Genomic DNA, 25,116 nt, shown 5'->3' with positions numbered 1-25,116 from the left:
ACAACTGTTCAGACTGTCATAAGAAAACTGAACAGAACTGCACAACAAGAGGCTTTACAATTTGTAGTCTTCACCAAACACATGAGAACGAACAAACCAAGAACATGAGATAGGGGTCGCATCTAGCACCAGTGGGAGGGCATATGAACTCATGATTATAGTCTTCCTTACTTACTTACTTACTCATGGAGCTGAGCCCTTCTTGAGGAGCCGCCAATTCTGCAGCTACTCAAGAATTTCACAACATTTTATGGAACTCGAAGGTTCATTACCGTGTTCACAAGAACCATCCACTGGTCCCTATCCTGAGCCAAATTTATCCAATCCATATCATCCCATCCTATCTCTCTAAGATCCATTCTAATATTGTCCACCCACCTACGCCTTGGTCTTCCCTGTAGTCTCTTTCCTTCTGGCTTTCCCACCAATATCCTATATGCTTTCCTCGTTTCCCCCATTACTGCTACATGACCTGCCCACCTCATCCTCCTTGCCTTGATCATTCTAATTATACTTAGAGAACAGTACAAGTTATGAAGCTCCTCATGCAGTTTTCTCCAGCCTCCTGTCACTTAATCTCTCTTCGATTCAAATATTCTCCTCAACACCCTGTTCTCAAACATCCTCAGTATATGTTCCTCCCTTAATGTCAGAGACCAAATTTCACACCCATACAGAACCACAGGTAAAATTATAGTTTTGCATATTCTAATTTTTATGATTTTGGACAGCAGACGAGAAAGCAGAAGGTTTTGGACTGAATGGTAGCAAGCATTACCCGAGTTCAATCTCCTCTTAATTTCTTCCTGAATCAGGTTTTGACTTGTTATCATCGTTTCCAAATATGTGAACTGTGCCACATTTTCAAAATAATCTGTTACTTATCTTTATGTTACATAATTATATAATTATAATATTATATTATATTTATATAATATTATAATTATAAATTATAATTTATATAATTATATAAAAACAAGAGACAAATAGTAAAATTCGGCGGTAGATGAGTGGATAATATTAAAATAGATCTCAGAGGAAAGGGATGTGATATTGACAGGTTTCATCCGACTTAGGATAAAGGTCAGTGGTGAGATATTTCGAACATGATTTTCCTTTAAAGGCGGAAAGTTTAGTCGGCTAGCCGGGCTTCTCAAAAAGGAATTTTCTCAACGAACTTTGATAATTAATTAATTTCTTGGCTTTAAACGAGACCAAACAGTCCCTGGCATTGCATGGGAACCCAATGGTATTATGTCACGTGTGTGTCGCGCGCTGTCATGCACTAGAATAAAACCGTTAAGGCAAATATTTGTTCCGCCTGAGTGTTTAGACCTCCCACATTAACCCTGAGTCTAGGGTAGGCGGACACTTTCCCTCACAACAATAACATTACACTCTTGCCATATAAACAAATGCATAGCCGATAAATGAGAGAAGCAAATGGAAACTTCGCCCTGTATCTAGGATTCCGTGCACAATCTGCACTCTTTAAGTAGAGTGAATAGCGCTCATGCTTCGTAATCTGGGCATCCATGGTTCAAATTTCGGCCCGAAGACAGCCTATCCTAACAGGTTTTTCGTGGCTTTCCTCAATTCCTCCAATAACATTCCGGGATACTGCCTAAATCCTTTTTAATGCTAGTGGGGTGGGACAAAGTCCCTTGTACTGCGGCCACTTCTGGCCTATTGTACCAGCCCCAGATGATAGGTGGGGGTGATTGTGGAGCAATTGGTGGAATGAAGATTGTCAGAGGAAACCGAAGTACTCGGAGAAAACCGGCCCCAGCGCCACTTTGTCCACCACAAATCCCACTTGACCAGACCCGGGATCGAACCCGGGCCGCCGCGGTGGGAAGCCAGCGACTAACAGCTTGAGGTATGGCGCGGCCTACTGCCTAAAATTAGTACATGATCTCTTCTTTCCACAAGATTTCCGATTAACCATTTTTAATCACATTCGAAGGCATGAAATCTGAGCAACAGACAGCATTAGTGAATGAATAAATAAATAATCTCTGTGGCTTTACTCCGCAAGCAAATTATACCGACAGAGCGACAGCCGCTTGTCGGCGAAGTTAGTGCCAATATTTGCGGATAGAGGGTGTCGCGTGGTTAGCGAAAAATATTCCCACGGTCGTTAATCTCGGTTTCCTAGACCGGAAATAAATAAATACAGTAATGTGTCTAACCACACAAATACTTAGCGTTAGCAACATCAGAATATTAACCCATCGAATGCTGCATACAATAATATCAATTAAAAGCCGTAACCCTTCTGGACTCGATATTTATTTTTGTTTTACAAAATCAGTAAAAAAAAACCTATCCCGATTTCTTTGACTCTTTAAGCCAACTAAAGATTTGTGACTTTCCAAACAACGTTTTTGTTTACTTATAAAGGTAAAAGAGGTAAGTCATATCTGTAACTGGCCGTGGAAGCCCATACGGTTGTGAGACGTAGAGGCTCCCACATTATCTAGACTATCGGCTCAAAGATGGCGGCGAAGTTGTCAGCCTTACGCGCTGGCCGCCCTTTACCCCTCAGGAAGATTCATTGTACTCATTTCTGTTAGAGGCTGATTCGATCCCAGGGCCATAGGGCAGCTGGAAGTATTACGTAAATTGAAAAGAAATCGAATTACCTCATCAGGAATCGAACCCGCGACCTTCCCATTTGTAGCACAATGCCTCAACCAACTACGCTACTGCGTGCTCCTTCTGTTTAACCACGCTATCAGTAACTCAGGCTGTGTAGCATCTAATGATTGGATGACAGTGCATAATGAATTGCAAAAGAACTGAAAGGGAAGTCTAAACAAAGGCCGTACTATAGCTCGGGCGGTTAGTCCCGGACTTCCAACTGCGGCATCCAGCGCTCGAGCCCGGGTATGGTCCTGTGAGATTTGTGGTGGACAAAATGGCGCTGGGGTAGGACGTGGGCTGAATTAATTTGGTTTAGGATAAGAATCAGTGGAGGGCTCTTCGGTCTCGTTAAAAGGGGAGTAGATTTTTCTTTGCCGCTGCTATTACCTTCTCAAGACAGACTCTGTTCCACACAGGTGCTTCGCTAAGAATACTACGAGTATGTGTCCGAACGTGTAGTATTTGACAGGAACTAGGCTTGAAGTTAGCGGCCTCCGTAGTCTAGGTGTAACGTTCCCACCTCGTGACTCAAGGTACGCGGGTTCAAATACCCGGCGGAGGTCGTGGAATTTTTAAGGGCGGAAAAATTCAGGGAACAAGTCCTCCGGGAGGGACTTTAAGCCGTGGGTCCCGTGTCGTAGATTTACGGTACGTAAAAGAACCTCATGACTCTAGGAGACCTCTGAGCAAAATTAGGCCAAGTTTCCCGCCCAACTAGTTTCCAATTCCTCCGGTAGATGTGGGAAGTATCAGGTACCACTGCCAGAGGAGGGGGGACTTCTCTGACAGAAAGGAACTAAAGTATTAGATACCACTGCCAAGTAGAGGGTAGAAACCTTGCTGGCAGAAAGGGACTAGGAACCCCTGCCAGAGGAGGGACGACCTCGCTGACAGAAAGGGACTAACTATTAGATACCACTGCCAGTAAGAGGTTGGAACCTCGCTGGCAGAAAGGGACTGATAGTAAGCACCAGTACCGGTAGGGTATGGAGACAGTAGAAATTAAAGGGGGACGCACAATGGACCAGTAACCGGTCTAAGTGCATGGGGAAACCCACCCCCTCAATACGGAATACGGAGGCTTGAAGTTTGGAGGAGAAACCGTATATCCGGCTGATTCTTTATCCTCAGTTTGTCAGACAGATGGTGTCACAAACGCTTAAAATATGACTTTGTGGCTTCATTTCGATTCCTTCGTAATTCACCGTTCTAGGCCGTCCAGCAATTCTATGCCGTGATAATGCATCTTTAAAAAAGGAAGGAAATATACAATGCTGGCTCGGATAGAAAGCTGCAACACTGTTTACCTGCAAGGATTAAGGGCAGTAGCGAAAATCTGTCAGGCCAGGTGACTCCAGTGTCAACAATGCGACACGCACGAAGGATTAGTCGCTTGAGGAAGTTGATTAGTGTTGAGTACGAAAGCTAAGTCACTGAACCGAGTAGCCGAAACCCATTCACTAACTGCACAGCAACAGTTTCACAGAGGTCACTGTATGTTGTGTAGCAGTGGGTTCCTAGATCCTGCTCTATCTATAGCATATCGGCATTCCTCGTGTTTTATTCTAGTTCTTTTGAGAAGGAAAAAATGTAACAGCTTTCTTTATTTCTTTCTTCCTTCCTTCTTGCTTTTTTACGTTACCCGCTATTGTCTTTGCCACCACATTTAATGATCCATAACTCTTCAGTCTGCCCACAAACCAAGCGACTTTGCACAGTCTGTATTTATTTTTTATATATTTTTTCATTCATTCCAAGAAGGCACATCCTCGCCATGACACGATGCGTCCTCAGGTTGAGAATTAAGGTATAGACATCCAGGTATGGAGAGTATGAACCCGTTACTGGGAAACGACCTCGAAACAAACAACGAAATATTAGCTGATAGGTAACGGATTCTTAACAAACCAAGTATATGCAGCCGTTACGGAGTAATGCCTTAGAAAACACGTTTCCACATAAATTTTTAGAGTAAAATAATGGACGGTGTTTTCTACGCGGTCCGTGTCGAGATATTGTAACCGAGAGAATTTTAAAAGTTAGTCGGCTCTAACACAGTCCGTTGTATGGGAGGCTGTGAAGAGAAAATCTGGTCGGTGCGGTTGAAGAATCCCAACTGTTAGAAGCCGTTACCAGGGAAAGACTGAAGACACAGCAGACAGCAGAGACTTAACTTGTGATGTAGAGATGTGTAAAGTGTGTAAATCAGCGATGACGCTATAATTTAGTAAAAAATCGTGTGTTAAAATAATCAATAAATCCAACCCCCTATAGTCACTGAAAATCTTGATAATACACTCCATCGTAAGTTAGTGACGTAACCGTTACGTCATCATTAGAAAATTACTATATTCTATTTTCAATACATGTCAAGTGGGAAATCGACATGCACTTTATTAAAGACTTTTCTTCTGTAAGGTTGCCTACACAAGGTACGGCGTACCGTGGTCCGTATGGTAGATGGAATTTAGCTGCAAATATATTAAATAAGCAGTCGCGGACAGCCGACAACGGGCGGTTCTCCAGTTTTGCGGTTGGGCTGGGAGCTTACTCCTAGCCATAAAAGAAAATTAAGCATATTACAAAAATATATATTTATTCATTCATTTACTACTCTGAAAGACCGCCTCTATGGTCTGGTGGTCAGAGTTTCTGACTACAGATCCAGATGTCCCGGGGTTCGATTCCAAGTCCTACCAGATTTTCTGAGAAGCAGCGGGTCTGGAACGGGGTCCACTCAGCCTCGTGAGGATAACTGAGGAGCTACCTGAATGGAAAAGTAGCGGCTCCGGTCTAGAAAACCGAGATTAACGACCGTGGGAATCCGTTGCGTTGACCACGCGACACCCTCTACCCGCAAAAGTTGGCAGTAACTTCGCCGACAAGCAGCGGTCGCTCGTTCTGCATAGTTCGCTTGCAGACTAAAAGCCACGGAGTTTTCTTCTACTACTCTGAAAATGATTGACATTTACAATCGAATGTAAATGCCCTAATTCCATATGAAGACAGCTGGCCGTGATATACTAACACTCTAGCATAAATCGTGATTTATTGCCTGTTACCCAGATGGGGGCACGCGGCAGCGTAGTGGTTGAGGCAACCGGAAGGTCGCGGATTCGATTCCCGATGAGGTCATTAGATTTTTCAATTGACCTAAGCTTTCCAGCCGCACTACACTGGAGTCGACTAAGCGTCCAACAGAAATGAGTACCAGGAATCTTCCTGGAAGGTAAAGGGCTGCCGGCGCGTAAGGCTGACCTTACCGCCATTCGTGAGCCAAATGTCTAGAAGATGTGGGAGTCTCGACGTCTCACAACCCTGAGGGCCTCCACGGCTTGTTACAGGGATAATTCTCTAGTTAACCTGACTAAACACACGCAAGCTGGTCAAGACTGCGCCGTTACTCATATGAGAATTTGGGTAAGCAGTAGTGACTAACACAGGAAGTCGATGGATTCGTATACTTCGAAGTTTAGTAGCACCTCTGGGTGACACATGAGGTTAGCACCTGCACTGTCAACGGAAGTGGAGACGATAAAGTTTCGCTACTAGGCTTCCACCTTGCTGTGCCTACGAGGAGCGGCAATGTCTCCACTAACTGGGTTGTGTCAACACTTAATGGGAAACGGAGGTCGAGGTATGGGACATTTACTGTATCTTCACACACGTTCCTATACATTAGTGCCCTGCATTCAGGCCAGGGAAGAGTAGAACAGTGCAAGTGAATACAGAATAATAAACAAATTTAATTGCGTATACATCAACTGCTGTGATCAAGCACGCAGATTATGCTCGTGAAAGCTGAGATTCTCACCACGGCAACTATGAATATTGCTGTCTTCTTGGATGTGACGCCATATGGTTTGGTCCATGTTTACTGATATCTAGGAGTAACGCACTGTCTCAGTCTTTAGGGCAGAAGATGGAGCCTGTATTTTCTTCCGAAACGTTGGTAAACGTCTACCAGAATACATGGCTTAATATCCCAGAAGGTGATCTTCATAAATCAACATATTTTTCAAACAATCACTCTATATTATCACATAAGTTTGTGTCGCGATATTTGGTGCTCATTTTAAGACAATAATGCAGTCAGAAAGCAACGTTATAAAATTAATTGATTAGGCTTCTTTATCTGTAGGTCATTTTAGATGTTGTTTGCTACACACTAAGTTATAAGAGAATCTACTTTACTAAGAAGGGAAGAAGGTGAAATGGTGCAAACCCCTTTCTTGCAAATTAATATTTTATAATTTCATATATTAAAATATATTTAGTTCGCAAAATATTAACAGACTATAATGTTATTAAAATATTTATTTGGTTGAGATACCATTTCTGTGTAATATGTCACTAAAATTATGTTCATCCTTTAATAATAAATTACTATATATTTTTTCAATGCAATAAAGTAGAGTAACGATAATTTTTAGAAGATATACAAAGTATATAAGGTATGCACTCTACACAACAATATTTTATAATGAATAAACAAAGAAGACACTATTTTATCAACATCTTTATTATTCTGTTCTTACAGATTTTGTTTGATACAGTAGTGTCTTCTTTGTTTTTTAAATACAGAATATTGTTGTGCGGACGGCATACCTTATATACTTTTATATATCTTGTTCATAACACACAACACGATGCACACTATTAAGTTTAAACATTTTTAGTTTTTAATACGAATCAGATAAAATCATTTTACCTGTCCTGGGCCAGCGCTAGTGCAATTACAAAAACAACTCAAAAGCTATATATTTTTGTCCTCTTGTTAAGTAACCCTCCGGTATAGAATATCGAAATTAACGGCCGTGGGGATTCGTTGCGCTGACCACGCGTCACCCTCTGTCCGCTAAAGTCGGCACTAACGTCGTCGACAAGCGGCGGTCGTTCGATCGGTATAGTTCGCTTGCGGACTAAAACCACGGTGTTTGTTTTTTGTTAAGTAAGCCTACAGGTTCTCGATTGGAGTTTTGTAGAATTAAATATTTTTTTTACATATCACAGCATGTTGGATCTCCGTACAGAAGCAACTGATAGAAATATTTAGTTCTTCTGTTATTTATCGACACTGTTTCAATGCAGGGGTTACAGAACACTTAATCGTGTATGGTATGCAGCTAAGGGTTTTGATTTAGGCAGTAGACTAAAAGCGGGGAACGCGGTAGCGTAGTTTATTGAGGCACTATGCTACAAGACGGAAGGTCGCGGTTTCGAGTCCCGATTAGATCATTGGATTTTATTTTTCAATTTACGTAATCCTTTCGGCCGCTCTATGCCCCTGGGGTCGACTCAGCCTCTAAGAGAAATGAGCTCTAGCTATCTTCCTGGGGTGGGGGTAGAGGGCGGGCGGCGCGTAAGGCTGTCAACCTTACCGCCATCTGTGAGCCGATTTTCTAGATAATGTGGGACCCTGAACATCTCAGAACCCTATGCGCCTCCATGGCCTGTTACAGGGATAGCTTTACCTTACCAGCAGACTAACAGCGCTATTCCCAAATACGCCTGAAGAGCCTTAGGAGAACCACTACAAATTGCAGTCAGTACAGCAGGTATCGCAGCCACGATTCGAACTGTGCATGTACCGACTAAATGTTTCGACCTTTACACCAAACCTGCTAGACCAAGCTCAGAGCAAAACAAGGACGAAGCCCCAGTGGAGCCAGTCAGCTGGGCAGACAGTTATAGGCAGTCGGAGGCGAATGACCCTGTAGGCTAACGACATCAACATACGGGAATGGATGATATGTGGAAATGGCACTTCTACAGCTGCAAGACACGAGAACAATTTACTCTTGTTTAAAACGGGATGAAAATATTTCTAACATTGCAGTTTCTTACTACTCGTATGTTACGTTACAAATTTTTAGGGGTAAAAAGTAAAGGTAAATTTATCCCTGTGCTTAACTAATTAAGCACTACGTTATGAAGACGTATGGGGGGAGTGGATATATAGATTGGAGATAAGTGGTCAGCTTCACGCCCCGGCCGCTTTACCCCCTTGAAAAGCGCCCCCCGTACCCATTAAATAGGAGGTTCGGTGGATCCTGGAGCCGGTCTGGACAACATGGAGAGGTGAAAATTCTTGACCCCACCAAACTCGAACTCGGATCTCTCGGTCGTCCAGCCAGTAGCCACTCGCTACACCGAGTGTAGCGATTGGCCCGGCTCATCCGGTGCTTAAGTCTAACAACCTCATCGTCATCTGTGAGCCGACTGCCTAGTGAAAATGTCGGAGCTTCGACGTCTCACAACCCTATGGGCCTTCACAGCCTGTTACAGGGAAAGCTTTACAAATTTTCAGGGGAAAAATCATAGAAGTAAAATTCCGCCAAGTTCAATTATTACCTAGAATTTAATGGGATATTGGGGGTGGGTGCTGACTTTCACCAATGAAGAGACATGTGTCTTGCGGTTATGGCAGTTATCTATGGCTCTACAGCCCTTGAGGACCTTGGCCCCTTTTTCAGACTCCTTGCACGGGGGATCAGTCCGTCGCAAGGACTCTACTCACACACAGAACAATATAAACACAGAATAAAAGCACACAAACATCCATGACTGGAGTGTGATTCCAACCAACGATCCCCAGCGTTCGAGGGGGCGAACGCGGTTCATACCTTAGACCGTGCGGCCAGTGTGATAGGCTATGACAAATACAATAAGCAATATAAACAACACGATCCTTCCCTCACTTGCATTTGTTTAGTAAACGTTGACATTTTTAACATGGCCGCACCACAGGTGCGAAACATAAAGGAAGAAAATGGACGTGTCATTTTACTTATTTACCATATTGATATTTGCGAAAAAAAACGGTAATTAAATGAGCCATAGAAACGTTTACAAACGGGCTGAAAAATTGAACAAAGCGGTGACGAGTGTTGACGAAAAGCGTTTTGGGTTACCATAGACTCTATTACGTGTTAAAGTTCTGCAGTTAAACCATCAGCGTATCAAAGATATCCAAAGAATAAGCGCCAATAAAATAACAAGTGCCGTGTAGAGGGGTTGCGCAAGAATGCCATAAGACCCAACCTTCAAAACATTCAAATGGAATAAGAGAAACTGCGAACTGACCACACAAATTCACTGAAACCAGAGCAAATACACTCCTAACTGTTGTGTGGTTAATTGTTGGATTAACAAGCCATCCAGTGTAACAGTGCCTGGCCTTACATGTTTCGGTTCCTTGAGGGACATCCTCAGGGGCATGACAATAAAAGCATGTAAGGTCATACATCTAATTCGATATATTCTATTAAATTTGTTACACTGGGTGGCTTGGTAGTCCAACAGTTACAAAAACCTAACAGTGAAGATATCTCACACTAAAATCCTGAGTGATTATTCTGTAGCAATTCAAAATATAACTAAATTATAATTACATGATTCGCGTACGGTTTCATAGGCTTATGCTAATATTATACATATTTTAATAAATGAATTGAACTGGCTTAGAAGTGGGTACAGTGGACTCTTTTGGGCATAATAATGAAACTTTTGGTTCCACAGAATGTAAATTTCGCGAGAAGTGTATACTCGTATATGTCCATAAGACTGATATCCGAAAATGAAGCAGTGAACAGAGGGATATAAATTGGTAAACCGTTAATAAGACTGTAGAAAAAAAGAATTCTGCTTCAGTCGGAAACCACGAACAAAAGTGTGACAGAGACAATTTTCATAAATATTTACTGTACTTTTTAAAACTTACATATGCGATAAAGATCGTGTAAAAAACGCTATTCCCATAACAGGCCGTGACACGTCGACTCTCCCATATTTTCTAAGAAAATCGGCTCAAAGATTCGGTGAGGTTGTTAGTCTTTATGCCCATGAATATTTCTGGTACTCATTTCTGTTAAAGGCAGAGTCGACCCTAGGGCCAAAGTGCGGCTTGAATCATCATTTCTTGCGGCACATTCAGAGCCCAGACCTCTTATTCAGTTCCGAAATCATTTTACACAGACGGCTGGACTCTTTGGACGAGTGATCAATCCGTCGCAAGGCCTCTGCCTAAACACAGAATAAACACATACACGCTCAAACATTCATGCAATAAGTGGGATTCAAACGCACGATCCCAGCGTCCGAGCGAACGAAGAGAGTTCATGCCTTAGACCGCGCGGCTTGAAGCAATATTTAATGACCTCATCGGGTATCGAAACCGCGACCGTCCGGCTAGTAGCATAGTGCCTCAACCAACTACCCTACCGCGAAGTCATGCAGCACTTGTCTATAATATGCTAAGTATACTGTGTTTCTAACAGTGGAAACGTACGAAATATAAGTCATTGATGTACAAAGTAATAATTAATACATAAGTATGTCTCGCATCTGCCATGATGCTAATTTTCGTGAGTACTTCGCTGCCATTCAGGATGTCCAGAAGTAGCGTAAATCTCTCATACGGGCTCTGCCTGAACATACGATTTACGAGTATACAAGGATATGAGAAATACCTTGTGCAGGTAACGCCCAATCACGCAATGCCATTTTGTCTTGTCATGGTTCTTGGACCACTAATCAAACATTTTGTTGTAATGGGAAAGAGCATGACATGGAAAAGAGACAGTTTGGCCGGTTAAAGCGTGGAACTTTAGGAACATAATGTTTGCGTGACTGCGCTATGAACAATGCGTCTATCTGGATCTCAAAGTGAGCATAATATTGTACTCCTTTGCCGACTTTAACCGTCTCTACGTCATTGTCAGTTTATCGCATCGCTGTAATGCAAAACTTACAGACATGATGTCTTATATTTCAATTCCAAGAATGTATTGTGACATAACAGGCTAAAAGCGGAATAGGAGACCCAGAAAAGACATCTAACACTAGGCAACGGCCGGTCAACAATACGCTGTTCATCGCTAGGCAAAGACCGCAGCCACAGCATAGAAAATAAAGAGGCTTAGCTTGACGGAGATCAAACTGTGACTGCTGTAGCATAAGATAAATAAGCCTGCCTTAGGGCGCGTTTCCACGGGGCGTGACACGCTAGCGTGAGGCAGGTATTCGTGAGTACGACCCATGTGAACGAAGTGTCGTGGAAATTCTTATGACGTCAGAGGCAAGAGTGAGGGCTCACGCTTCATATCTGCTTTGCAAAGCCTGCACTGACAGAGGATTTTTACAGGAATCATTTTCAATAACGTGCTATGTGCGCGATACGTACACTTGACAAAGGGGAAGCGAATTCATAAGAGACAAACCCGCTCTATCGCCAGAGAGTATGTTACATAAGAACTGTGACAGAAAGGGTTTAGTTATTAAAAACAATTCTGGTAGTGAGCCTCATGAGGCTTGGCTCCAAGACGAAATGATTGTGGGGTAAACCGCCAGTCGTATTAAAGTATTGTTGCGTTCGTGTCTGCTACGGCGATCACGTGATTCGGGTTCCTTGGAAACGTGTTTACAAAGTCACTGCATAGAAACGGACGTCCCTTCTGGCTACACAATTCTGGCTTTGAGCCTTCATGTCACAATATAATTATATGTGCATTTTCAGAACGTCTATTGAGGTTGCTGAGGTTAGGTATTTTTTTAATAATTATGTTTTTAACGATTTCTCGTTGAAATTTTAACGTGCTTTAGATTAAATAACTAACTAATTCCACACAGTTGAGTCAGTTAGTTAGCTTAAAAAGTTGCAATTACAACAAGAATTGTTAACAACAAAATTATTAAAGTGAAATAAAACTGTACAAATAACATAGTAAAATATAAAATTCAATAAGTCATCAAGTGCGTACGTTTTCAAAAATTTAACTTCTCTAGTATACATTCGTCTTAGCATAGCGACAGAAATGTCGTTAAGACAGTCGCAGCGTGAGTCCAGCTTGTCCTTATCAGCCATGCAAGCGAAAATAAGCTAGTACCGTAGAAGCTATCCCCTGAGCTCTACGTTCTGCTGAATGCTTTAAGCTATTCCAAACTATGATATTTTCTGTGTACAGACTTAGTGGCGCTTGTAGATCAGTGTTTGAAGACATGCCGATTAAATCAGTTTGGTTTGCCAGTTTACAAATTCTTATTCACAGTAAGTATTACGATTTCATATGGTGGATTTTGGTATTCATTAACTCACATTATGGCCAATATGTGAAATGAACTTAATGTAAAAATCCATTTGTATACACACATTTTCTGCAAACTGTATAAAACTTTTACTGCATATTAGTAGAGTGTTCGATTAAATCGACTTAAATTTTATAACACTTATCGATATGTTTCAGACTCCCCTATTTAAGATTAGCAGTGAATTTTATTCGAAAGCATGAACTTAGATGTAGGGGTTTGTAGGAAAAGGAACAAAATAGGGTATTGGATAAAGCCACATGGAACGCAAAGATTAAAATGTGTGAGAGGATAAAAGCAACAATTTGTAATTTGTTTTATAATCCAATGTGTAGATATCATGATGCGAGTTATGTGGTACTGATACCATCACCGATCTGCCACAAGGACACATAGGAATTGTATGGACTTTTTTTTTTCCTTGGCACTACAGCCCCAGCGGGCCTAGGCCTATCTTCATGAGCTTCTCCGTTCACTTCGGTTTTTCTAGATCTTACACATTCGGTAGGACTCCTTGGGCGGGTGTTCAGCTCGTCGCAAGGCCTCTACCTGTACACAAACACAGAAAACTCACACAAACATCCATGCCCTGAGTGGGATTCGAACCCACGATCCCGGCTTCCGAGCGAGCGAAGACAGTGCATGCCTTAGACCGCTGGGCTACCGTGATCGGCTTGTATGGACTTTAGAACACCCTTATTACTTCACATGTTATCGCATTTGGACAATGACCTTGTTTCATTTGCATGGCAAAACTTCCATTCCGTCAATCACACATTTTATGGCAGTAGTCTAATTATTCAGAGCATTATGTAAGCATAATGCATACGCATATTTTTTAAAGAAACAAAGGAACATGATGTCAGTATATAATACTGCCTGCAAACCGTGTTTCAATTGTGGTAATATATACTACAATATTCGAATTTACTTCTGAGAACTTGCTACAATTAAATGGTTCTTTTGACATAAAACCTATCTGGAAAAATTAAACTTTTCATTGGGTCTCCTTTACTCCTGCAACATGTTTGGGGTTTACTGTTCAAGATAGCTCAAGTCCCTAAGGATTACTTATACGTTCTTTCTCAATTATAAAATTTAAAATAATGAATTTTTAAAACATTCGTGTTTTTTTTCCTTCGTTCTACGACGTTCATGGAGTATGGGATTTCGAGAAAAAAAAAATCACTAAAAATTATTAACTGAAGATTATACTGGTATAATTATAGACACTTTATCAGCTGCATATGTTATATAGTGTTGAAAGAAAATTTGACAAGCTGAATCTATTTAATGCCGGTCACGGTAGTCGAACGGTTTAAGGCATGTCCTGTCTTCTCTCGCTGGGAAACCGGGATCGTGGGTTCGAATCCCACTCAAGGCATGGATGTTTAGTTTGTGCGCGCGCGTTTTTCTGTGTTTGTATAGAGGTGGAGGCCTTGCGACGAGCTGATCACCCGCCAAAGGAGTCCTACCGAATGTGTAAGATCTAGAAAAACCGAAGTGAACGGAGAAGTTCATGAAGGTAGGCCTAGGCCCACTGGGGCTGTAGTGCCAGGGGGGGATCTATTTAATGAAAATATTGTATGAGTGATCATGATTTTATAGTGAGACCTGAATATCTCCAAAGCTAATAAATGCTGAAGTCACAATTATTCCATCATAATAAGATAAATATTGCCATGTTATGACACTTTTCACTATACGAAATTTCTTTCAAACCTTTGCTAAGTAAACCCAGGGCATAAAGAGCAGTTATTTGTTTTATTCAGGCAGAATCTGTCATTTTTGTTGTACAGTCTGGTAACCATTTATGAAGAAACATTATAATAAAACAGATAAATATTTTTTAACGCCAATCAGCCCACTTTGCTAGGCCTACAGAAAAATATACACGTTACAAAAGAAAGTATAATGATTGATGTGAATCTGCAAGGCCATAACTTTGTCTTGATGTTACAGCAATGCTGCATGCTGCAGGCTATCATAGGGGTAGGTAGGGAAAGGCAGAACAGTGACTTGTAGACCGTAAACTACTCGATGCATCAGACAGACCAGTGGTGATTATTCTCAGGCGCATTCACGATACTAAGATTTGGGGGGGGGGACGAGGCTAATAAAATCGTTCCATCCTTCCGTCTGTCTCAATCTGTACGTATGATTCAACAAGAGAACAGCAAAAAGTTACAAATAAATTTAATATGAGTGAGTTTTATTAAAATTTGTCCAGACATCGAGATTTTGATTAAAATCGGACAAATACGGGTATAATAAACAGCTGCATGAAGATCTACATACGTTTCTAAGCGTATGGGAAGCGTAACTCCCTAAATGTTTAGCTAAGGTAAATTTTCCCGAATAAAATATACATTTTAAGTNATATATATATATATATATATATATAGTGAAAACCAAGAAATCGCAACTCCATATGAAGCGAAAAACAGAATCTCGGACCCAAGTAACGTAATTGTGGGTCGCGAAACATAAAACTTCACTCTAACTAGTTCTAAAAATAGTCATATACTAAATGAGGTCTAAAAGCTACTAACGATGACACATTAAGATAAAACCTACTCATTTGGGCTCGATCAATAGAGCTAATCCCTATCTCCGGACACGTGTACCAACCGCAGATAGGTTACGCAAGCCAAGAACAGCACAAACCACCTGCGAGAGCTAAGACATAACATTAAAACGGTGTTTCATGTAAAAACAGGAACATATCTAATGTCCAGAACCATAATAATACTCGTATTTGTATTAACACGGAGACAGAATCCAGTCTCCGAAACGTTGTTTGCTTTAAATAAAAACAGGACGAGAGATAAAGTCCAGAAACATAATATTTATATAGTTATATACTGCTTGGCCGCGCCATAGCTCAAGCGGTTAGTCGCTGACTTCCCACCACGGTGGCCCGGTTTCGACCCCGGGTCTGGTCAAGTGGGATTTGTGGTAGATAAAGAGGCGCTGGGGCAAGTTTTCTCCGAGTACTTAGGTTTCCCCTGCCAATCTTCATTCCACCAACTGCTCCACAATCATTCTCACCTATCATCTGGGGCTGGTACAATAGGCCAGAAGTGGCCGCAGTACAAGAGAGTTAGTACCACCCCACTAGCAATAAAAAAAATATATATACTGCTTAGCATTGGCTCTACCGTGGCGAAGTAAATTACTTGTATGCGCAGAATATTTCAGCGGCAGATGAATTTCATTATCTCAACAATTCATCCCAGTCAACAACCTCGGAATTTCCAGGTGACCTGGTTACGCTTCAATTTTAATACAAACAAGTCTACGGTATTATTATACTTTCGTTTAAAATTTTATGTAGTGTCAGCAGGGGTTCCGTATTCTGACCTTGTGAAAGACCTTAACAAGTATTCAACAGAATTTACTCCTATTGACCTCCATTGATGCGTCATAGCTTCAGTGATCAGAAGGATAAAACTCATAAACCTTAATTCCATACTTGTGTACATGTAGACTTCAAATCCAACATCGGGCCTGGCTTACAAAATATCCGCGTAGTGTGGTCAGACTGAGACCAGTTTCTATTTACAGACTGTAAGGACAGAAAAGTATAGAGTAGGATATATTACAGTACAATGCATGTAACCTTCAGTGATTGCCTTCATTCGTAACATCTATTATTATTATTATTATTATTATTATTATTATTATTATTATTACTTCCTTTGTTTTGGAAGAGACTGTGGACCTGTCGTCTGACAGATTACTGATGATGATGATGATGATGATTACTTCCTTACTTACTCATAAAGCTGAGCCCTTCTTGAGGTGCAGCCAATTCTGCAACTACTAAAGAACTTCACCGCATTTTATGGAATCCGAAGGTTCATTATCGTGTTCAGAAGCGCACTGGTCCCTATCCCGAGCCAGATCAATCCAGTCCATACCATCCCATACTATCTCTCTAACATTAATTTCAATATTGTCCATCCATCTGCGCCTTGGTCTTCCCAGTGGTCTCTTTCTTTCTGGCTTTCCCACCAATATCCTATGTGCATTCTTCTTCTCCCCCATTCGTGCTGCATACCCTGCCCACCTCATCCTTCTTGACTTGATCATTCTAATTATACTTGGAGAAGAGTACGAGTTATGGAGCTGTTATTATTATTAGTGCAAGCTGAGATTCACAGCGCCATTACAACGTAATATTTGTGGCTTGAGCTTGCACTGCCGTGACCCGCATCTCTTCTCAGACAGGGGTTTCATCACAGTCCTCAGATTCGTCATTCAGCCCGAACCTATTTCCAATGGGAATCTAGGAGTCTATCCCTAGACACGAGTAACAATGAAATCTGGGAAAGGTTCTTAATACAAAAATATTATAAATCGAACTGAGCTCCATTCTCAGAAACATTAGGAACATCGAATAAACAAAGTAGCCTACGTGTGTGAATGAATGTACAAGGGGTGGGCCTTTTTGGCCCTTGCACCGCGACCACAGATTAGCCTACGTGTACGTTGCACATAAAACGTGAAGGCTTAATATTACAAGAAGTTCTGGGAAGAACTAATAACCTACTTTCCTTTGATACGGCACGGACAGCATAGAAAACGACGCCTCCAGCAATTTCTCAGTGTTTACCGAGTCGTTATCTAGCAACGTATGGAGGGATACACAGACACACAGACAAGATGGAGGTCGCATTAGGCTACTTAAAAAAGTAGGCCAGAAACTGATCTTAAATAAATTGAGCGAATGAGTGAGGATTGGATTCATGTGGCTCAGGATAGAGTACAACGGCGGGTTCTTATGAATACAGTAATTAACCATTAGGGTGCATGAGATGCGGGGAAAATACCGAACAGGTGAGCAATTATTAGCTTCTTAAGGAGCTTTATGCGGTGTGGAATTAGTTCATTAATTAGATGGCTAATTAGAGGTGCTGAAAAGCGAGGTTAAATAAATTTACCCAGCGCTCCTTTCAACCGATGTGTTTACTAGAAACCAACTGATACATACGTGCTAACGTGTCGAAAGTCGAAAGTCGAAAGTAACATATCTTCCAGTGCGTTGTATGTCTCGATACGGACGCCAAAACCAAAATTAAAAGCACGGTAAACATGTTTTTAGGCGGAAGAAAACGCCGGATTTACAACTTAACTGAGAATAGTAACTGTTGTTATTGGTACGTCTTACTGAGAGACATGTATCCACATACATTGGGCCGGTCACAGTGGCATGAACTGTCTTCGCCCGCTCGAACACTGGGGTCTGGATTCGAATCCCACTCTAGGTATGGATGGATGTCTATTTATTCTGTGTTTGTGTTGTTCTGTGTAGGTAGTAGCCTTGCGCGAGCTGATCCCCCGTCCAAGGAGTCTTACCGAAACTGAAAAAAAAAGGGCTATGACCTAACAAAAGAATGTACAGCCATTGATGACTGACTGATTGGATCCATATGCAGTAATGGAGGTTCATTCGCAGCCAACGCCTTTTCATTTGTCATTAACTACTGTAGGAACATCTTGACGAATCCATAAATTTTCTTTCTTTTGTTTCAGAGACGGCCCAGGCACTTAGCGAAAGGAACATAATGGTGGCATCGTGCGAAGACCGCTCAACAGCAAACACCAACCACAATAACGCCACAACACAAAACAATGTAAATAAAGAGGGAACAAATAAGTCTGAGGAAAAGCAAGACGATGTTGCAGTGTACACCGTTTCTGTCGGTGGAGGATACGCAAACGAGGCGTTTAAAGATGACGGTGACGTAACAGGAGACGGGCGAGGAAATTCACTGACGAAACCGCCTCCGCTTCCATCTGGAGGAGGTGACGAAGAAGCGAACATAAACGCCGATGGGAAATTTCGATTGTCACGTCGAGAGAAGTGGCGCATACTCAAGAATATTGCAGCCGTTAGTTTCGCGTTCATGGTGCAGTTCACCGCATTTCAAGGCACGGCAAATTTACAGAGTTCCATCAACGCACAAGAAGGACTCGGCACAGTGTCTCTGTCCGCTATCTATGCGGCCCTCGTTGTGTCCTGCATATTTGTACCCACATTCCTCATCAAGAGACTCACTGTAAAATGGACCCTGTGTTTCTCTCTGCTCATGTATGCGCCTTACATTGGGGCACAGTTCTTCCCGAGGTTTTACACTCTGGTACCAGCAGGAGTTCTTCTGGGTCTCGGCGCGGCTCCCATGTGGGCTTCAAAGGCGACGTACCTCACCCAGGTCGGCGGTGTTTATGCAAAGTTAACGGACCAAGCAGTGGACGCCATTGTTGTCCGGTTCTTCGGCTTCTTCTTCTTTGCCTGGCAAACTGCTGAGCTGTGGGGAAATCTGATCTCTTCCCTCGGTAAGAGCCAAAACTTTCTTTCTACCAGTAATACACTAGTATGTTGGCCGACCACGGTGGCCGAGCGGTCTAAGGCATGAACCATCTTCGCTCGCTCGAGCGACGCGGATTGTGGGACCGAAACCCACTAAAAGGTATGGATGTTCTGTATGTACGTTTATTCTGTGTTTGTGTTGTTCTGTGTTTAGGTAGCGGCCTTGCGACGGGCTAATCACCCTTCCAGGGAGTCCTACCGTCTATGTAAAAAGGATTACGAAACTGAAGAAGAGGCCAGGGTCCAACTAAGGGCTGTAGAGCCACTGATGAATGAAAATAATATATATAGGAATTTTAATGCCTGGTAATATTATATTAGGGTGAAGGTAAAACAAGCTGATCACAGCTGCCGCGCAGTGTAAGGTATGAACTGTCTTCGTTCGCTCGAACGCCTGGGATCGTGGGTTCAAATCCCACTCTAAGGCATGGATGTTTGGTGTGTGTATGAGTTTATTCTGTGTGTGTTGTCCTGTTTGTAAGTAGTGTTTTTGCGACGGGCTGATCACTCGTCCAAGGAGTCCTACCGCCTGTGAAAGATACTAAATAAGAGGCCTGAGCCCTGAATGGGCTGGAAGAGCTACTGAAAAAAAAAAAATAGAAGGTAAAACAAAGAGAGGAAGAAAACAGACAATGAAGAAACATAGGGAGTTTCAAATTTTTGGAGTCTCCCTAGTGATAAAATGGCACGGACGCGAGGTTGACAACACCTGTCAGTCTAGTACCGAGGTTAAAAATAGTGGAGCTTTGCCTCTACTCATCATACGTCTTCGTATCGTGGTACTTATTTAATTAAGCCAAGCAATAACTTTACTTATATCGTAATTTGTACTCTTCGCCAAAAATTACTATGATAATTAAATCTAAACAAATAAAATGGGTGGGATATTCAGTAAACATTAGTGAGAAGTAAATGTATACAAAACTTTTGTCGGAAAACCTGAAGGGAAGATATCACATGGGAAACTAATATGTGTATGGGAGGATAATATTAAGAAGGATCTTAAGTAAAAAGTGAAAATATTGACTGAATTAATCTGTCTTGGGTTAGTGTGCATTATTATTAAATACAGTACTTAACTGGAACTTGCTTACAACGATACAGATAGTCTTTGTCATAAACTTGAGGTGTTGACATGTCTTGTGTAGATAATTGTGTGGCATTTTAACATGTCCCTCCACTTCACTCTTTCACATAGGCTATGAGTCACTGTTAAAACCGATTGTTCAAAAACATTAAGATTTTAACACAGATTCGTCCCTTTCTATGCCGATAAAACAGAGAGTAAAACAAGAAAGGAGGAGAAAGCATGTGAACTCTGACACTAGGCGGAGAAAAAGTCTTTCACTGCTCACAATTTTCTCAATTTCAAAACGTCCATAGGGCGAATTTCACTGAATGTTCGTTTTTCTCTTCCTGCCAAAAACACGTATCAGAGGATAACACAAAAGCGTCAAATGTCAAATTACAGATAACGGTATAATATTTCAAGTATTGGTATACTACTGCCGGTCACGGTAGCCGAGTGGTCTGAGGCGTGTACTGTCTTCGCTCGCTCGGAAGCGGGGATCTTGGGTTCGAATCCCACACACGGCATGGATGTTTGGTATGTGTATGTGTTTTTTTTCTGTGTTTGTGTTGTCCTCTGTTTAGGTAGTGGCCTTGCGACGAGCTGATCACTCGTCCAAGGAGTCCTACCGTCTGTAAAATGATCAAAATGAAAAACAACCTCGACACCGTAAGTTACTGTATAAGAGGAACGGATTAAGAAAGTAAGTATACTAGTATATCTATAATTGGGGTTCGAAGCCTGGGAGGGACAAGAATTGTTCTGTTCACCACAGCGACAAGACCAGCTCTGAGACACATCAATTCTCCGTACCGTAAGCTATGTACCCGGGGGTAAAGTGGTAGAAGCATGAACCTAGTTTTTCCAACAAAATCCTGTATCCCCCATGCGTGATACATTCCCGGCCCATCTCATCCTCCTTAACGTCATTATTCTGATTATGCTTGGCGAATAGCATAAGTTATGAAGCTCCTTGTTAGCTTACTATCTATCTTTGGCCCTACAGTCCTTTCGTTGGACCTTGGCCGCTTTTTCAGTATCTTAATTCTAAACACGGTCGGTAGGACTACTTGAACGGGGGATCAGCCGGTCGCAAGGCCGCTACCTACACACAGGACAATACAAACGCATATAACTTCACACAGACATCCATGTCTTAAGTGGGATTCGAACCCACGATCCCAGCGTTCTAGCGAGAGAAGACATTTCACGCCTTAGACCACTCGGCCACTGAGATCGGCAGAACTCCCAAATACCGGCTTAAGCTGGGCGCAGAACTTAACGTGAGTCCTCTTTCAGACTAGACAAAAGACAAGAGTACTAAAGATTATACCGGAACACGTATACATTATTTATGAATAGCTCTGATAATCAGAGGAAGCCGAAGTCACGGCCAGTGAACAAAATGGTTCGTATACACGCCTGAGCACAGGCCTACAGACCGTGTATCGATACTGTAAACTACATCCTGCAGCAGTCCAACAGATGCATTATACTCGTATTCTGTTATATTTTACATGTTGAGAATTATGGCCCAAATGTTACCATTATGTTGGCACAGAAAAAAACGTACAAATAAAAATCAGTTTTTGTCTCATACGCAAACTGCAGGAGAACTTCATATCCTTGCAATGTTTCCTGCCAGAGTGTGACATATTAATGACCAGGGAAAGCGTTCGTTCTTGGCCCAGTTTGTTTCATGGAATAATCTACACTTAAACGGTGAAATTGCTGATTACGGTAACGAAACATTCTTGTTGACTGAAGAAAAGTGGAAGGCGAGATATATTTCCTATGATTTACCGACGAGGAGCAGCATAGGAGCTTCATGTAATAAATTGTTGCGAAACAGCTAAGGATATAAAGGAGAGCAATAAATTTCTACTGGTCCTCGTCAGCATGATCAATCTTAAATTCGAACTCCGTCGGGACCCATGATCATACTTTCTGCTCTTTTAAGACTTTTGCGTTTTTTGAAATGGGGCCTCAAGTTCGACCAGATGAAGGGTCTGAGTGCTACTGGTCATTCCACCTCAACTGGAGAGTGACTCAGCTGCTTCTCACTGATTCACTCTGACTTGATTACTCATTCTTGGTTTTGGGCCCCATAGGGATCCATGGCAAAGATTTTTATTATTTCCCACACACCTCACTCATCACTCACTCATGGAGCTGAGCCCTTCTTGAGAAGCCGCCGACTGTGCAGCTCCTCAAGAACTTCCCAGCATTTTATGAAACCCGAAGGTTCATTATCGTGTTCACAAGAGCCCTCCACTGGTCCCTATCACGAGCGACATCAATCCGATCCATCCCATCCTATATCCCTATGATCCATTTTAATATTGTCACCCACCTACGCCTTGGTCTTCCCAGTGGTCTCTTTCTATCAGATTTTTACACCAACATCCTATATGCATTCCTCCTCTCTTCCATTCGTGCTACATGCTCTATTTCATCTTTCTTGATCTGACCATATTTCCCACACATCTGCGTGTTTTAAATTTGGGGCCCCTTCTTTGATGAGAGAAGAGGTTGGACTCCCCTGAGCAGAGCTGTAATTTACTGCCGGCCTTTACCAGTACCTACTCATTCTATGAATTATACGAGCATATACCAGCTTTATTCTCACAGCAACCAGCCCAGACGCGGAGAAATGAGAACGATGCACTTAAGAAGTATTCTACTTACAATACGAAATTTAAAATAAAACCTAATATACTCGGAAAATATAATCTGACTAGAGCTTTAACAATTTAAGTAATTATTTTTTTTTTAAATTTCGCATAGTGGGGGGCAGATCAGAGGCAAGTGCTGAAAATTTGGGAAAATTATATTTCAGAACTATATGATCGACCTAATCGGCCAGAAACCTTAGAAGTTGAACCGGAAGAAGAAGTAGATACAGACGAGAAAGGACCATATATTTTACAAAGTGAGGTGGAAAAAGCTATCAAGGAAATGAGGAAGGGAAAGGCTACAGGAGATGATGATGTACCTGGAGATGTGCTCAAGTTACTGGGAGAAGGTGGTTTGAAAACACTGACAAAACTAATGAACACCATATATGAAAGTGGAGAGTGGCCCAAGGACTTTACAGAAGTTACAATGATTGCCTTAAAGAAAAAGATAAAAGCTACAAAATGCAGCGACCATCGCACAATAAGTCTTATTGCACATACAGCAAAGATAATAGCAAAGATACTTAAAAGAAGAATTGAAAGGAAAATAGAGGATGTACTTGGAGAAGATCAGTTTGGATTTAGAAGAGGAAAAGGAACCAGGGATGCAATTGGGATGATGAGAATTATAGCGGAACGAACTTTGGAGATAGATGAAGAACTGTGTGTTTGCTTCATAGACTGGCAGAAGGCATTTGACCGGGTAAACTGGACCAAATTAATGCAGATCCTGAAAGAAACAGGTATCGATTGGCATGAAAGAAGATTGATTAGCAAATTGTACATGGATCAGAAAGTTAGAGTACGACTGGACAGGGGGGAGACAGGAAGTGTGCAGATTGGAAGAGGAGTTCGACAAGGATGCTGTTTATCACCAATTCTGTTCAACTTGTACAGCGAATGCCTTACCAAGGAAGCTCTGGATGGGCTCGGTGACTTCAAAGTAGGAGGGCAAATTATTCAAACTGTGAAATATGCAGATGACCTTGTGTTAATGGCTAAGGAAGAAACTGTGCTACAGGGCATGATTGATAGACTAATTGAAATTGGAAGGTGCTATGGCATGGAAATGAATGTGGAGAAAACAAAAGTAATGAAAATTTCGAGACAACCAACCCCAGTCACAATAAAGATAGACCAAAAACAAGTGGAGAATGTGAAATGTTTTAAATATTTGGGTAGCTTGTTAACAGATGATGGAAGGTGTACTTGTGAAATTAAATCCAGGATTGCCATGGCAAAAGCTGCATTTAGCAAGAAGAAGAATCTTTTTACCAGCAAATTGGACTTAAATTTGAGGAAGAAACTAGTGAAATGCTACATTTGGAGCATAGCTCTGTATGGGGCTGAAACATGGACACTTAGGGCAGTAGATCAGAAACATCTGGAAAGTTTCGAAATGTGGTGTTGGAGAAGAATGGAGAAGATCAGTTGGACCGATTATGTGAGAAATGAAGAAGTGTTAATTAGAGTCAGTGAGCAGAGGAATATCCTACATGAAATAAGAAAACGGAAGGCTAATTGGATTGGTCATGTTTTACGCAGAAACTGCCTTCTAAAAGAAGCTATCGAAGGAAAGATAGATGGGCGGATAGAAGTGACAAGAAGACGAGGAAGAAGACGTAAGAAGATGCTGGATGACCTTGGGGACAGAAGAGGATACTGTCATTTGAAGGAGAAAGCTCTAGATCGCATTAAGTGGAGGAATTGTTTTGAAAGAGACTGTGGACCTGTCGTCTTGACAGATTACTGATGATGATGATGATGAGTGGGGGGCGGAGTACAGCTGAGTCCACTCGGCGCGTCGGCCACTGATTGGCCTATTTTACCTGCCCCGGGTGATTATGATGATGGAGATTTTTTTTTCCTTGGCACTAAAGCCCCAGTGGGCCTAGGCCTACCTCCATGAACTTCTCCGTTCACATCGGTTTTTCTAGATCTTAGACATACGGCAGGACTCCTTGGGCGAGTGGTCAGCTCGTCGCAAGGCCTCTACCTGTACACAAACATCCATGCCCTGAGTGGGATTCGAACCCACGATCCCGGCTTCCGAGCGAGCGAAGACAGTGCACGCCTTAGACTACTCGGATACCGTGACCGGCTGGATGGAGAATTTGGAGGAATGAAGTTTGGCAGGGTAAACGGAGAAAACCCGCCCCAGTCCCACTTTGTCCACCACAAATCCCACTTGACCGGGCTCTAACCCGGGCCGCCGAGGTGGGAAGTCAGCGACTAGCCGCTTGAGCTATGGCACAGCCATT

General features: G+C 42.1%; 1 protein-coding gene across 3 annotated transcripts in view; it reads left to right on the top strand.

Annotated features, from left to right (window-relative positions):
* Window positions 1-25,116, top strand: part of LOC111865411 (UNC93-like protein) — a 139,991-nt gene that overhangs the window by 75,524 nt on the left and 39,351 nt on the right. For all 3 annotated transcript variants that reach the window (XM_033751812.1, XM_023853420.2, XM_023853421.2), the window contains exon 2: window positions 18,271-19,074. In XM_033751812.1, the coding sequence (XP_033607703.1) occupies window positions 18,303-19,074 (772 nt within the window). In that variant the 5' untranslated portion in view covers window positions 18,271-18,302. The remainder of the gene's footprint in view (window positions 1-18,270; window positions 19,075-25,116) is intronic.

This window comes from Cryptotermes secundus, unplaced genomic scaffold (assembly GCF_002891405.2).
Source record: "Cryptotermes secundus unplaced genomic scaffold, Csec_1.0 scaffold295, whole genome shotgun sequence".
In the NCBI taxonomy this organism is placed as follows: Eukaryota; Metazoa; Arthropoda; class Insecta; order Blattodea; family Kalotermitidae; genus Cryptotermes; species Cryptotermes secundus.
The sequence above is the reverse complement of the archived record's forward strand: the minus strand, read 5'-3'. Positions and strand labels throughout refer to the sequence as shown.